Raw genomic sequence first — 16,367 nt, forward strand, 5'->3', positions numbered from 1 at the left:
CTTTATCTTGTCCGTGGTCATTATAAATGGACAGGTTTTACATTTTTTCTGGTTGCAAGGAAAGGTTCCTGCAGCTGTTGGAGAGGACAGGGAGCTCTTGACAATGATGCTTCTTAGATTTGGGGGCTGCCTAAAACACAGTAGTGGGGGGTCTGGAAAAATGGATTGTAATCGGGCATCTTTTTGCAGTTAAGGTTGTAATTTCCGTGCAGCTCCCCTTAGCACCTCCAGATTTGGATTGTAGGTAACTACTAGAGGTACCCGGTTATTTTCTTCTTTAGTTTTGTAATGTAGCAGGTGATTCCTTGATATTCTGGTGGCTAATCACAGGACAATAAAACATTCCTTATCTAAGAATTGGCCCAATATTTATGGACGTAACTGTTTATGACCCATGGTAATTCTGCTTCATGCCACCTGGCTTATCCATGGTTTTTTCCCCCTTTTTTTTTCTATACTATGTTGTGCATAAATATGTGATTCTTCAGAATTTGTTTTAGTCTTTGCCTGATGAAGAGACGTATGTAGCCTCGAAAGCTTACACTTTGTTACTATCTTTTCAGTTAGCCATTAAAAGGTATCAACCACTGAGGACTCTCAATTCTAAATATTTTTCGATCCCAGCACATTCGCTCATCACTAGTTACCAACAAATTTGGCAGAAGGTTGTAATAAAAAAAAAAAAAAAGGGACAAATCCACTTAAGGTACCTTCTCACTTGCCTGGCCAGCCCAGTTTCAGGAGGCAGCCCACTACTGGTTCATTTGGTTGGTTTTGGGTCTTACCATGGCACAATGCGTTGGTAATGCAAACCTAAGAGCCTTGCTTCTACATTTTAAAATGAAGAGGGGTTGTAAAAGCACATGACCCCTTTAAAGAAGTAACCGCCATAAAAGATTTTTTTGAGGAATACACATTAGGTCATCAATGAGCGATTAAGTGGGATCAGACTCCAGATAATCAGTGAACTAAATGGGGCTTAGCTACACTGCCGCAGACACCGATGCACCACCAGATTCCAAGCTGCACTTACAAGCTGATAGGCAAGGAGAGCAGCACTTACAAGCTGATGAGCAAGGAGAGCAGCACTTACAAGCTGATGGGCAAGGAGAGCAGCACTTACAAGCACCTATCAGCTTGTAAGCGCTGCTCTCCTTGCCCAAGAGACCAGCCACTGATTACTGTAGCGTGAAGACACAAAAGAGAATGGTAAAACCAAAAACACACAGTTTGAAAAAATGTTTGCAGTAATCCGCAAGTGCTAGTAAAAGATGTAAATAACAGGGTATTTGGTTGATACGTTTTTTGCAAAAAATGTATACTAAGCTGCTCTACCAATCTTCACGGTATACCCATATCAGAGCAGTCCTAACTAATGTATGCAATCCCTATCTGATGTATTTAAAAACCTGATCATCTGTATATTACCTGTGTGAACAGGGTTCAGAGAGGAAAAATCCATGTGTGCATACAGGGCAGAACAGCTTTTGTGCAGCTAGCCCAAGAGGAGTGGTGGAACTCCCCAGTCTTGTAGACACAAGAGAACAATCATGGAAACAGGAACACATGGGCTACTTGCACAGTGAACAAGTCTGTAAGAACATGTTCACACACCACCAAGAAACCTGAAGACACAAAAGAGAATGGTAAAACCAAAAACACTCAGTTTGAAAAAATGTTTGCAGTAATCCGCAAGTGCTAGTAAAAGATGTAAATAACAGGGTATTTGGTTGATACGTTTTTTGCAAAAAATGTATACTAAGCTGCTCTACCAATCTTCACGGTATACCCATATCAGAGCAGTCCTAACTAATGTATGCAATCCCTATCTGATGTATTTAAAAACCTGATCATCTGTATATTACCTGTGTGAACAGGGTTCAGAGAGGAAAAATCCATGTGTGCATACAGGGCAGAACAGCTTTTGTGCAGCTAGCCCAAGAGGAGTGGTGGAACTCCCCAGTCTTGTAGACACAAGAGAACAATCATGGAAACAGGAACACATGGGCTACTTGCACAGTGAACAAGTCTGTAAGAACATGTTCACACACCACCAAGAAACCTGAAGACACAAAAGAGAATGGTAAAACCAAAAACACTCAGTTTGAAAAAATGTTTGCAGTAATCCGCAAGTGCTAGTAAAAGATGTAAATAACAGGGTATTTGGTTGATACGTTTTTTGCAAAAAATGTATACTAAGCTGCTCTACCAATCTTCACGGTATACCCTTATCAGAGCAGTCCTAACTAATGTATGCAATCCCTATCTGATGTATTTAAAAACCTGATCATCTGTATATTACCTGTGTGAACAGGGTTCAGAGAGGAAAAATCCATGTGTGCATACAGGGCAGAACAGCTTTTGTGCAGCTAGCCCAGCTAGCTTACTGCAGGTAACCTAGCAGTAAGAGAAAAAAAAAGCCCTGCATTCTGGACAATGCAGAATATTTATAACAAGTCAATTGGAAAATTGTTTAAATTTGAAAAGTGCTTGTGAAATCACATTTAATATAATGAAAAATAGCCGTCAATGGCCCCTTCTCAGACTAGGGTCACACGACAGATTATCTCATCTGAGAAAATAGGGCCGATTATGCTACACACCTGCTGATCAGTTTTTATCAAATTTTTTCAGATGTGGAGAATAAAGAATAATTCTCCATTTTGTCAGTCTTTGAAAATTGGTCTGTGGTCTGTTATCATCCGAATGAAGTCAGATTCTTTCTTTTTCGGACCCATAGACATGAATGGCTGAGAGCAAGGAGAAAAAAAAAAAAAGTGCGTGGCACCATAGAATAACATGGGGACGATTTTTACAGTCGTGTGCACGATGAATGTGACCAATATGGGTTCATTTTCACCCCTCCCATAAATCATATACCCGAGTGGAAACACTCACACGCAGCTTCATGTAGCACGGGAAGGCGAAATCCGTTCAATGTCCGAATACAAGAAAACCAACGCTGGAATCTAGAACCACGAGGAGCCAGATAATAGTTCATGTATTTTAATATTTCCTTAATTTAGTGGGAGCTTTTCTTTCCTTCCATTTAAGAAACAAGTGCAGAACATTGAATTGAAATTGACAATGTACTTTAGAGCGGAAATTAACACAGAAAAGAAAAAGAAGAAACATCACCACACATTTTCGTTTGTCAACATGTAATGCCCTGGGTTTATTTATTTAGTTTTTTTTTTTTTGTGAGGATTCATTCACAATGTATTTCCAGGTGGGATTTAAAAAAACCTCAAGGATAATGTTATGCCACCGGACTGGGCATTCAGACTTGGGTACTGACAAAGCGTTAGTAGTCTGTAAAGTACCATGCTCTTCACAGAAGAGAGCGCATATTTCCAAAGGAAGGCACCCGATAGTTGTGGTTCTGGCCCTGCAGCCTTCTGGAGAAAATATCCGAAAAATAAAAAGCTGGCTGTTCTAGAAACTGGAATGATGATACACGTACAGCAATTACTGCATTCTTCTCCCTTATGTCCTTGTGTTTTCTTAAGAACAAGTAAAGAATGAAGTCTTTTACAATTACACAATAAAAAAATACAATTTTTTAAAGTGTTTTTTTTTTCTATTTTTTTTTCTTAAAAAAAAAAAAAAAAAAAAGGGCAGACAACATAAAAAAAAAAAAAAACTCCAGTTGAATGGACTCCATTTGCATACTTGATTTAACACTTTTTTTTGGTGTAGGAGGAGGAAGAAATTGGGCAGGAGGGTCCGGAAAAGGGGGAGGTGGGGTTGTTTGTAAAGCAGCAACAAAACCTTAGTGCTTGAAGTACCAGAAACCACCTTACGTGACGCCGTACAGGTGAATGGGGAAGGGAAGATACAAGAGACTTCGTTATTATCTTGTCACTTCTGATTTTAGAACAGGAAGAGCTCCCATTAGTACATTCCCCGTTATTTAAAAAAATAATAATAATAATAAAAAAAAAAATATTATGCCTTTTTCTTAAGATTCTGTATGTATGTCACCATTTCTTCACATGATACAGAGAACTCAGGGACCCGGTGGGGAACCAAGTTATGTTATACCATTTACAAAATACCAAGGAGTCCACAGCTACCTAACACATTTACTACAGCACAGGAACCAATGAAGGTACAGTGTACAAAAAACTGTAAACACGGCACAATAAATAGATAAAACAGCAGGTTCCGCACCATGCACATGATGTGATGACACTTCCCATCTCTATACAATCTCACACTCTTACTTTGTTGCAGTATTTGTTTTTCCCGTTTTGTTTTTTTCCCCCCCCCCCCAGTGCAAAGCATCACAAATGAACAGTTCTGTATTCAAGTAACATATATACAAGGGTATTACAAATATGCAGTACTGTACAGATAATTGCTGTATTCATAATTTACAGATGTTTATTCTTTCCTATTAACAGTACGAAAAAAGAAAAGAAATCAAAGCATGAGAGATGTGCGTTGCTGTTGAGTCCCCACAGCTGCGGTGGAAATGCAGTGTGCTGCTTCCCATCATCCCGTGCATTCATAATGCTACTGATGCATAGCACCTAAACCAGTCCCCAAGGCTGCAGTCCCAGTCCTGCCAAAGCTACGTCACTTCCATCGCTACTGTGTTGTCTGCTATACTGTTCAATGCTGGCTTTTCTGTTTCATGGTTTTCCCTGTAAAAGAAAATAAAAGGCGTTAATGAAACGTAAAATAAGAAAGCTAAATAATACACGTAATAATAAAACCAGGCGCAATTATCTCCGCTTCTTCCTGTGGCATCACCCCTGCAGTACTACAAAAGGACTGCAAATGGCTCCAACATTACAAAATGTAAGTTCATTGTACGACCATAACTGGTACCATGCGCCAGTCACTGCCGACCCACTATACAAACATTTCTCACCCACAGTTCTGCACCTCCTGGCATCTCCTACCCAATCTCAATCTAGAACTACCCTTGCTCCATGTCTGAGACTGAAGGCGTTGTGATAGGTGATGACTTGTTGATTATTGGGGGGGTCCAACAGTTCAGAAGAAACCTTGTTTCTCCCTGTAGAATCAAGCAGAGGTGTCTCTGTGACCTGCACTCCCGTCATTCCCTATAGGGCTGCTGTGCTCTTTTCAGCAGCTCAGCGGGCAGGTGTCCGACCTCCTGTGTCTTTTGTAATATGGCTAAAAATATCCTATCTCTAGATAGGTGCTGGCTGCCAGAGGCGACGCATGCGCAATTGAGATCTAGGGAGATGAAATCTCACTGCAGAGGTCTCAATTTGCACATGCGCCACCTCCGGCAGCCATTTACCCCAGAGTCAACTGCATCAAAGAGTATAGAAACTGCGGGGCTCCTAGCTTTCACAAAATGTTGGCGGAGCCCTAGCACCCACAAACACCTCATTGTACCAGCCTAGGGCTCACAGCTATCACCGGACTCCTGCCTCTGCCAGAAGCTTCCTGCAGCAGCGACCCTGGGACCCCGCTCCACTGCAGTTGCAATTCAGATTATAAGACACAACCACCATTTCTCCAAGAATTTTTTGGGAAAAAAGTGTGACATATTCTGAAAAATACGGTAATACACAATTTACAGATTTATTTTTACAGTAGCTTGCAAAAGTATTCCCCCTTCCCTTTCAAACCACAATTTTTCGGATTTTGGTTTCCTCTGGTGAACAGCAATCTTCATCTCTGACCTCAGATTCTCAATTGGATTAAAGGGAACCTGTCACCTAAGTTTGGCAGGACCGGTTTGCGGTCATATGGGCAGGGTTTTCGGGTGTTTGATTCACCCTTTCCTTACCCGCTGGCTGCATGCTGGCCGCAATATTGGGTTGAAGTTCATGCTGTGTCCTCCGAAGTACATGCCTGCGCAACGCAATCTTGCGCCTTGCGCAGGTGTGTACATCGAAGAACACAGCATGAACTTCAACCCAATATTGCGGCCAGCATGCAGCCAGCGGGTAAGGAAAGGGTGAATCAAACACCCGAAAACCCTGCCCACATGACCGCAAACCGGTCCTGCCAAATTCAGGTGACAGGTTCCCTTTAAGGTCTGAGCTATCACTAGGCCACACCACAACATTTACACGTTTCCCCTTAAACCACTCGAGTGTTGCTTTAGCAGAATACTTTGGGTCATTGTCTTGTTGGAAGGTGAACCTGCGTCCCAGTCTCAAACCACTGACAAACAGGTTTTGCTCAAGTATCCCTGTATTTCTCACCATCTATCTTCCCCTCGACCATTTTCTCTGCCCCTGTTGCCGAAAAACATCCCCACAGCATGATGCTGCTACCACCATGTTTCACTGTGGGAATGTTGTTCTTGGGGTGATGAGCAGTGTTGGTTTGGCCCAAACATAGCATTTACCTTTATGGCCAAAAAGTAGAATTTTGGTCTCATCTGCCCACAGCACCATCCGCCATACATTTGGGGAGTCTCCCACGTCTTTGGGCAAACTCAAAATGAGCCTCAAAAGTTTTGTATTAGTAAAGGCTTTTATTTGCCCACTCTACCATAAAGGCCACCTCAATGGAGTGTACGGCTTATTGTGGTCGTATGGACAGATAATTCAGTATCTACTTGGGAACTCTGCAGCTCCTTCAGGGTTACCTCTGGTTTCTGTGCTACATCTCTGAATAATGCCCCCTTGCCCAGGCTGAAAGAGAGTTTTGGTGGGCGGTCCTCCGGGTATCATCAGAGATTGTGATATTTTAATGTTTTGTTGTTTTTTTTTAATAACCCAACCCTCACTTGTACTTCACAACCACTTTGTCCCTGACTTGTCTGGAGATGTCCTTGGTCTTCATGGTGTTTGGTTAGTGGTGCCTCTTGTTAATGGTGTTGCAGCCTCTGAGGCCTTTCAGGAAAGGTAAAGTGCATATACTGACCGACCATGGTGCACTTAGATTGCACACAGGTGGACGTCCTGACACTAAGCATAGGACTTATGAAGGTAATTGCTTGCACCAGAAATGTTGAAAGCTTTCATTGCAGAAAGAGGTGAATGTTAATACATATGCACAATACAATTTTTAATTATTTGTAGTGATGAGCGAGTATACTCGTTACTCGAGATTTCCAGAGCACGCTCGGGTCCTCCGAGTATTTTTTAGTGCTCGGAGATTTAGTTTTCATCGCCTCAGCTGAATGATTTACAGCTATTAGCCAGGCTGAGTACATGTGGGGGTTGCCTGGTTGCTAGGGAATCCCCACATGTACTTATGCTGGCCAGTAGCTGTAAATCATTCAGCTGAGGTGATGAAAACTAAATCTCCGAGCACTAAAAATAAATACTCGGAGGATACCTGAGCGTGCTCTGGAAATCTCAAGTAACGAGTATATTCGCTATTCGCTCATCACTAGTTATTTGATCCCATAAATTAAATTTATGCCTATATTTTTCTCACTTCACTTAGACTATTTAGTGCTGATGCATCACACACAAATTGGATTACAAAAATTAACACAGCTTGTAATGTAACTAAATGGGTAAAAAGCCAAGGGGGTAAAAACTTTTGCAAGCCACAGCAACTTATTAATTTCTGTTAGAATGAACGCCCTTACAAGCAGGGCCCTCACTAGTATTTTTTTTTTTACCTGCCAATTATTTTGTTGCTCTGTAAATTCTAGTTACTTAAGTATCCTACAAGTGTGAAACGAAACAGAATATGTTTGCGCCTTATAAAATTAATAATCACAAACATAAGCCAGAGGTCAGCAGACAAATAGATAAAATGATTGATAAGAGAAAGCAGTTAGGCGTTTGTATACATTTCTCAACGCGGCACCTAGAATTCACGGATTTCACGTCAGTGTCTGTGCTTACGATGGCTCACAGTCATATTACCAAAGCATCCCACTTCTTCATTGTGAAGAGATTGGAATACGTATCCTACAGGAACCATCTAAAGCGTGAACAAAAAAAAAAGCAAAAACAAAAAAACACCACAACAGGTGCTAGAATATGTCTGCCCCCTCCCTCCTCCTACAAGGTCATTTTTAAAGTCCTCGTAGCACCCATATGGGATTTTATATAGCAGGCTGCATTCTGAAGGAGGGGATGGCTTTAATGAGATTTGATCAAACATATTTATAAATCACATATTTAAAGTTCAAAATAGCGGTGTTACCGAGTGTAAGAGCACGAAAGAGAGCGGGAAAGAGCGAACTCGTGGAGGCAGCAAATAACTACTAGAAGGTCTACACACAGCATGAACCCATTGCCTTCTCCTCAAAAGCTCTTGGGATATGTAACATACAACACCACTGCTAATCATTTCCTGCGAGGTGTCAGTGGGGTCTTACCTTGGTACTCCATCCACAGAAGATGCTGCTGGAATCTTGGGTACCTGACAATTAGCTGCCGCTGCTGCAGCGAGCTTTAAGGCAGATGGGGGAACAGCACTTAAAGTCCTGGGTAAATGGCGTGCATTGAGGGGTAGAGAGTTTACAGTGGCAACGGACGAGGGTACAGTTAATCGGATGTTATTCCCAATCAGGACCTGAGTTGTTGCAGAATTGGCAGCAGTTACTTGGTGACTCAGAGCGCTGTGGGAACTCGCAGTCTGTGTTATATTGGAAGGCTGTAGCAAGGCTGAACCAGTTGATGTCGATGATGAACTTGTGTGTACGAGTGCTGCAGGCGTATTACTACTGAGGTGTAAGCCCTTGTATACTCCTGTAAAAAGAGACAAACCACATCAGCAGTGGGTCATTTAGGAAGCCATTCAACACATTCAGTCTTCGGGCATCATGGCATACCTGAGGCTTGAAGAATGCCATTCACTCCAATGCCAAGAACAACATCATCCTTCATCTTGATGGCCATCAGCTGTTCAGACGTTACCAAAGCTGTAACAGCAAACTGAGCACTGGCAGAGTCTAACGTCTTTGAAACAAAACCCTAAAGAAAAAAAAAAATATATAGATTAGGATCTGAATGGCTGAACATTTCCAGAAAGAGAAAACTGATCAATAAACCATAACTGGGCAGACATGCCGGGAATTACAGGAGCCTTTGTATTGTGCTTAGTGCTGTCGAAACATTACGATCTAACACTGCTGATGGCTCTTGGAAAGTCAGAAAATTGTCCGTGCAGGCAGCAGCTCACTTATTTGCGATTTTACCACACAAGGTCAAATTTTAGTGCCCACCTTTTTGCATTCATCTTTATTAGTGATGAGCGAATATACTCGTTACTCGAGCACGCTCAGGGGGACTATTTTTTAGTGCTCGGAGATTTAGTTTTTCTTGCTGCAGCTGAATGATTTACATCTGTTAGCCGGCATAAGTACATGTGGGGGTTGCCTGGTTGTTAGGGAATCCCCACATGTACTTATGCTGGCTAACAGATGTAAATCATTCAGCTGCAGCAATAAAAAGTAAAACTCCGAGCACTAAAAAAATACTCGGAGGACACCTGAGCGTGCTCGGGAAATCTCGAGTAAAGAGTATATTCGCTCATCACTAATTTTTATGCAGGAGATTTGGATCAAGAATTCTAGAAAGGGTTAACAATAACACATTAACATGTGGAGCTTAATGAATATGGTTATCACGATCCCGTTAATGATGGGTTATCTGCAGATATTTTACATTTTTCTGCACTGGAAAAAGAAAAATGTTGAACACTATAAAGATTCAGTAAGAAAGTAAATCGGCACCATTTGTGTCCCCCCCAATATAGGTGCCACACCACAACTTTGCATGGAGTGATAGATGAGGCAAAGCAATGGAACAGAAGCTTTGTGTACGGGTGAAGGGTAAGGATGGGATGATCTAGGCGTCCAGGGGATTGGTAAATCTGATGGAGGAGTGGCGTGTGCCCATGTAGAGGGTCAGCAATTCTGCGTTAGATTGGAGTACTTGTGTCAGTGATTGGAAACATCACATCACGCAGATTTTACAGGCTAGCAAACACATTCAGCATACTGAGAGCGCCATTATTACCTGTGAAGTGTTGGCGGATGAGTTATTTGCTTGCTGTTGATGGATTTGAGCAATTTGCTGTTTCTGCATTAGTGCCAGTTGTTGTTGATGTTGCTGGTATTGTTCGGCTGTAAATGCTGAAAATAAAAGTGGTATACATTATAAATGTGTTGACCACAAGAGGAAATGACGGCGCTCCGACCGGAGCCAGAAGTGCTGTCCTAACGACCTTGTCCCACAATACTGTGAGCTCAGCATGACCATGCTACAATTCCTGACAGACACCACTCGATTATCCTACCTGTGCAGTGAACCAATGGCTCTATGGCAGCATCTTCCATTAGGATGACAGTAATTAGTGCTCCGGCTTCTTTAAGGTTTCAAAGTTTTAACCCATGCAGAGGTGAGCAAAAAATCCTGTGGGGGCCACACAAATACCCCCTTCTATTTTTCTGACAGAGGTTATAAGGGCTTGTTTTTGATGGGTTGAGTTGTAGTTCTGAATGTCATCATTTATTTTACCATAGAATGTAATGAAACATGGATATGGCAGGACAATCCAAAGTGCGATAAAATTGTGAGGAGGTGGGTGCATATGCCGCCATTGTTTTTTTGGGGAGTTTGTGAACACAGTCTCTGCAAATTGAGATTTTGGCTTTTATCCGAAGTCATGTGACAAGGCTCGTTAGGGAGTCGATATTGACTTTTAGGATTGCTACTTCCTATAGGTGGCACTAAAGTTCTAGTCCTCTTCCTCTCCGAAGAGAATTTGCATATTTCCCAGAGGAGCATTGCGGCTTAAAAGTCTCCTCACTCTGGCGTGTCCGCAAGGAGAAATGTTACCCCCTTGGATTACTGAAGTCATTGAAACCTGGTTTCACATTCAGTGCTGTGTAGTGGGAGTTGTGGAGTCGGAATAAATTGGACAGACTCCTAGAATATATAATAAATTGGGTACAGTAGTACAATGCAGGACGTGCTGAATATTTTTTCTTTAGAATTTGGGAAAGTAATGAAATGTCCTATAAATGTCTGTTCTGTTCCTGATCTGAGGATCTCGGCTTTTAGTGGAGATGAATCTGTGCTGCACTTTATGTACATGCTCAGTAGTGAAGCTCCTCCTCTACAGATCAGAAGAAAAAGGCACTGGGAAGGAATGCCTGCACTCATCTCAGAACTGTTGTATTCCAATAAATATATGTTATGTTCTCTCTAAATAGCTTGATTATTGTATCATAATGGAGATTAAAAGCATAGTGTTACCATTTTACTACAGTAAATGTATCACTTTCATAAGGCATGTATGAGTGAGTCAGAGCCAGTGAATTTAAAGGGAACCTGTCACCAGGTTTGGCCGATAAGAGATACGGCCATCACCTTTCAGGGCTTATATACAGGGGGGCAGTGACATCTATGCAGAAGATATATTATCATTAGTTTGGTGCTACTCTGATTCAACAAATGAACAGTGCTTTTTTTCATAAGGAAGATAAGTAGCTACTCAAACGGATCATCAACAAGGAGTTGCACTGCTGTCACTCACCCTGCTTCTATCAACACCCACTAATGATGTCTCGTTTCACAGTAAGCAGCAGCAGGTGGGATATCAGTAGAGTGAAGGCCAATTGGTCACTCTGCTTCCATCAGCACCATGGAATCAGGAGATCCTCAGAGGGTGGGGATGAAAACCAGTTGTTAGTGAATGCAGCACTACCACCTGATGACGTCCTGTTCCAGGAGGGGAGATAAATGCTGCAAAGAAGTGAGTGCAGCCCCAGCCTGCTGTGGCAGCTCATTGGGGTATGTTTCCACGTGGCGTATTTGCTGTGGATTGGACGCTGCATACAGCCGCAGCATCCAGATGTTACAGCATAGTGGACGGGATTTTATGAAATCCCATATCCACTATGCGTACAAAGACGCAGGTGGCAAACCTGCGTATACGCACATATGGCGCGTCTTTATAGACCGCAGCATGTCCATTTATCTTGTGGAGACGCTCAGTCTCCAGCAAGATAAATAGCACCGTTCTATGTATAGGATGCGGTGATACCACATAATGCGGAATCACTGTGCGTACAAAAGCCGGCAGCGCTTTGAGCGGGGAGGGTGTCCGCTGTGTCCAAAGCGCTCGGAATACGCCACGTGGAAATATACCCTCAGACTCCTCTCAAACAAATCATCATAGGAAGTAAAGTGAAAAAAACAAAACAAAACACACACACATTTAGGAATTGACTTTATAGGAAGAAATGTAGAGAATTTTATAAAGAAGAAAACTACAAAACCTGTTAAGGTGTAAAAATAAATATTTATAAAAGGCCATTTTAGGTATCGGACTTCCTGTTTGAATTAAATGAAAATAATATGGTTACATTGCTAAAACTAAAGTAACTTCTAATGTAAATGTATTTTAGGCTTTCACTAAAATGGTTTAATGGAGAATAAAAAGACTATTATAATACACTAGATTGTGGCCCGATTCTAACGCATCGGGTATTCTAGAATATGCATGTCCCCGTAGTATATGGACAATGATGATTGCAGAATTCGCGACAGACTGTGCCCGTCGCTGATTGGTCGAGGCAACCTTTATGACATCATCGTCGCCATGGCAACCATTATGACATCTACGTCGATACTGTGCCCGTCGCTGATTCAATCAGACGCGGGATGTCTACGTCCTTTATGACATCATCGTCGCTGTGCCCGTCGCTGATTGATTGGTCGAGGCCGCCAGGCCTCGACCAGAGACGCGGGATTTCTACGTCGATACTATGCCCGCCGCTGATTGGTCGAGGCAACCTTTATGACATCATCATCGCCATGCTGTGCCCGTCTCTGATTGGTCGAGGCCTGGTGGCCTCGACCAATCAGAGACGCGGGATTTCCAGGACAGACAGACGGAAAAACCATTAGGCAATTTATATATATATATATATATATATATATATATATATATATATATATATATATATATATATATATAGAGATAGATAGATAGATAGATAGATCGATAGATAGATAGACTAGATGGTGGCCCGATTCTAACGCATCGGGTATTCTAGAATATGCATGTCCATGTAGTATATTGCACAGCCCATGTAGTATATTGCACAGCCCACGTAACAAAAGACTATCTATAATATAACGCTGGGAGCGTTACTCTGTCCGAAGCCTTTATAGACTGCACAAGCGCCGGCGCAGTCTGGACCCCACAGAGTGAAGCAGCCCAGGAGATCGCGGTATGCGTAAACACTGAACGCACACCGCGATCTCCAACGGAGAGGCAGGGACCGCCAGGAGGGTAAGTATCGGCTATATTCACCTGGCCCCGTTCCAGCGCTGCGTGCGGCTCCGTCTCCCGGTCCTCTGCCTGTGACGTTCAGTTCAGAGATCGTGATGACGCGCTTAATGCGTACCGCCCTCTGACTGACCAGTCACAGCCAGAGGAGCCGGAAGATGGCGGCGCGCAGCGGTGGAACGGGGCCAGGTGAATATAGCAAGTGTCGGGGGCCTGAGCTAGCGGCGATACCGGCACCTGACCCCCACAGCGCGCCGGTGTCCCCGCTTGCTCAGGCCCCCCCAGCACTCGGCGCCCAGCGACGATAGGCGAGTATGGTTTTTTTTATATATATATTGCAGCAGCATACGGGGCATATACTATGGAGCATCTTATTGGGCCATAAACCATAATGGAGCAGTGTACGGGGGCATATACCATGGAGCATCTTATGGGGGCCATAAACCATAATGGAGCAGTGTACGGGGGCATATACCATGGAGCATCTTATGGGGGCCATAAACCATAATGGAGCAGTGTACGAGGGCATATACCATGGAGCATCTTATGGGGGCCATAAACCATAATGGAGCAGTGTACGGGGGGCATATACCATGGAGCATCTTATGGGGGCCATAAACCTTTATGGAGCAGTGTACGGGGGCATATACCATGGAGCATCTTATGGGGGCCATAAACCATAATGGAGCAGTGTACGGGAGCATATACCATGGAGCATCTTATGGGGGCCATAAACCATAATGGAGCAGTGTACGGGGGCATATACCATGGAGCATCTTATGGGGGCCATAAACCATAATGGAGCAGTGTACGGGGGCATATACCATGGAGCATCTTATGGGGGCCATAAACCATAATGGAGCAGTGTACGGGGGCATATACCATGGAGCATCTTATGGGGGCCATAAACCATAATGGAGCAGTGTACGGAGGCATATACCGTGGAGCATCTTATGGGGGCCATAAACCTTTATGGAACAGCGTACGGGGCATACACTATGGAGCATCTTATGGGGCCATCAACCATAATGGAGCAGTGTACGAGGGCATATACTATGGAGCATCTTATGGGGGCCATAAACCTTTATGGAGCAGTGTACGGGGCATATACTATGGAGCATCTTATGGGGGCCATCAACCTTTATGGAGCAGCGTATGGGGCATATGGATGGGAGCAGCAAATTAAAGAATGGTGGCGCAGGATGGGAGCAGCACATGACAGAACGGGGGTGCAGGATGGTAGCAGCACATGACAGAACGGGGGCGCAGGATGGGAGCAGCACATGACAGAACGGGGGCGCAGGATGGGAGCAGCACATGTCAGAATGGAGGCGCAGGATGGGTGTAGCACATGTCAGAATGGAGGCGCAGGATGGGTGCAGCAAATGTCAGAATGGAGGCGCAGGATGGGTGCAGCACATGTCAGAATGGAGGCGCAGGATGGGTGTAGCACATGTCAGAATGGAGGCGCAGGATGGGTGCAGCAAATGTCAGAATGGAGGCGTAGGATGGGTGCAGCAAATGTCAGAATGGGGCGCAGGATGGGAGCAGCACATGACAGGATGGGGGCGCAGGATGGGTGCAGCACATGTCAGAATGGAGGCGCAGGATGGGTGTAGCACATGTCAGAATGGAGGCGCAGGATGGGTGCAGCACATGTCAGAATGGGGCGCAGGATGGGAGCAGCACATGACAGGATGGGGGCGCAGGATGGAGCAGCACATGACAGGATGGAGACCATCTATATATATATATATATAATCGTCTAAGGGTTTTTCCGTCTGTGTCTGTCTGTCTTTCTGTCTGTCTGTCCTGGAAATCCCGCGTCCCCGATTGGTCGAGGCCGCCAGGCCTCGACTAATCAGCGACGGGCACAGTATCGACGTAGAAATCCCGCGTCTGATTGGTCGAGGCCGGCATGCCTCGACCAATCAGCGACGGGCACAGCGACGATGATGTCGTAAAGGACGTAGACATCCCGCGTCTCTGATTGGTCGAGGCCGCCAGGCCTCGACCAATCAGCAACGGGCACAGCGACGATGATGTCATAATGGTTGCCATGGCGACGATGATGTCATAAAGGGTGCCTCGACCAATCAGCGACGGACACAGTCTGCCGCGAATTCTGGAATCATCATTGTCCATATACTACGGGGATATGCATATTCTAGAATACCCGATGCGTTAGAATCGGGCCACAATCTAGTACCAATATAAATGCTCGCCACCCGGGCGTAGAACGGGTTCAATAGCTAGTTATAATATATTGTTGTATAAGAATCATTTTCTGTTGGCTGCAGTTACACAGGAATCCCTACTAAGAATCTCCTCTGCTCATGTGATTATAAACAATTGTACGGCTAGTAAGGGTAAGTTCACACAGGGCGTTTTTGCTGTTTTTTTTTTCTGTAGCAAAACCTGATCTTCTTGGCAGGAAAGCTGCTTCAAAAACGCAGGTTTAGGTGTGCTTTTTGGTGCGGTTTTGATACTTTTTTTCTTTTTGTACATGCTAATGTCCTTGGATTTTCAGCAGCAAAAACGCAGCAAATAATTATACCTGAGTTTTTGCGGCGTTTTTTTTCTCCAACACCCATTCAAGTCAATGGGTAAAAAAAAAGCAGCAAAAACGCTGAAAGTAGTGAATGCTCTATGTCCAAAAAACACAGCAAGGCACATATACTGATCAAACAAAAAACTAATGTGTGTGCATGAGATTTCTGAAATCTCATAGGCTTTGCTGGTATTGTAAAAAGCAGCTGAAAATTAGCATAAAAAAGGCAGCAAAAACGCCCTGTGTGAACTTACCCTTACAGTATGTGGATCACACCGCTCATCTCAAAATCAACACACCTATGAAATTCGTCTAAACACAAGAATGACTAGCCAAAAATACTGAATCCAAGTTTCACTATTAGGCTACGTTCACATGTTGCGTTGTTGCAGCTTTTTTATGCACATTTTCAGCAATGCTTCACAACTTTGTTTTTGCCGAATGCAGCATGTCACTTCTTTTAGCGTTTCTGCAGCGTTTTAAATCCATTGGAAGCAATGGATAGTGCAAAAAAAATGCAGGTATATCAGATTTGCTGCGTTTTGGGGGCCAGAACCTGATGAAGTTAAATCATATTTTTGTTTAATGCACTAAACTTTATCAGCATGCA

The 16,367-nt window shown here is 43.6% G+C and overlaps 1 protein-coding gene across 6 annotated transcripts in view; it reads right to left on the reverse strand.

Annotated features, from left to right (window-relative positions):
• Nucleotides 1–2,990: 2,990 nt before the first annotated feature.
• The window catches only part of EPC1 (enhancer of polycomb homolog 1), a 218,719-nt gene continuing 205,342 nt past the window's right edge, over nucleotides 2,991–16,367 (reverse strand). For all 6 annotated transcript variants that reach the window (XM_069729661.1, XM_069729663.1, XM_069729664.1 and 3 more), the window contains 4 exons: nucleotides 9,924–10,039; nucleotides 8,735–8,876; nucleotides 8,279–8,651; nucleotides 2,991–4,649 (listed from right to left, as the gene is read on the reverse strand). In XM_069729661.1, the coding sequence (XP_069585762.1) occupies nucleotides 4,577–4,649; nucleotides 8,279–8,651; nucleotides 8,735–8,876; nucleotides 9,924–10,039 (704 nt within the window). In that variant the 3' untranslated portion in view covers nucleotides 2,991–4,576. The remainder of the gene's footprint in view (nucleotides 4,650–8,278; nucleotides 8,652–8,734; nucleotides 8,877–9,923; nucleotides 10,040–16,367) is intronic.

Source organism: Ranitomeya imitator, chromosome 6 (assembly GCF_032444005.1).
Source record: "Ranitomeya imitator isolate aRanImi1 chromosome 6, aRanImi1.pri, whole genome shotgun sequence".
NCBI classification, from domain to species: Eukaryota; Metazoa; Chordata; class Amphibia; order Anura; family Dendrobatidae; genus Ranitomeya; species Ranitomeya imitator.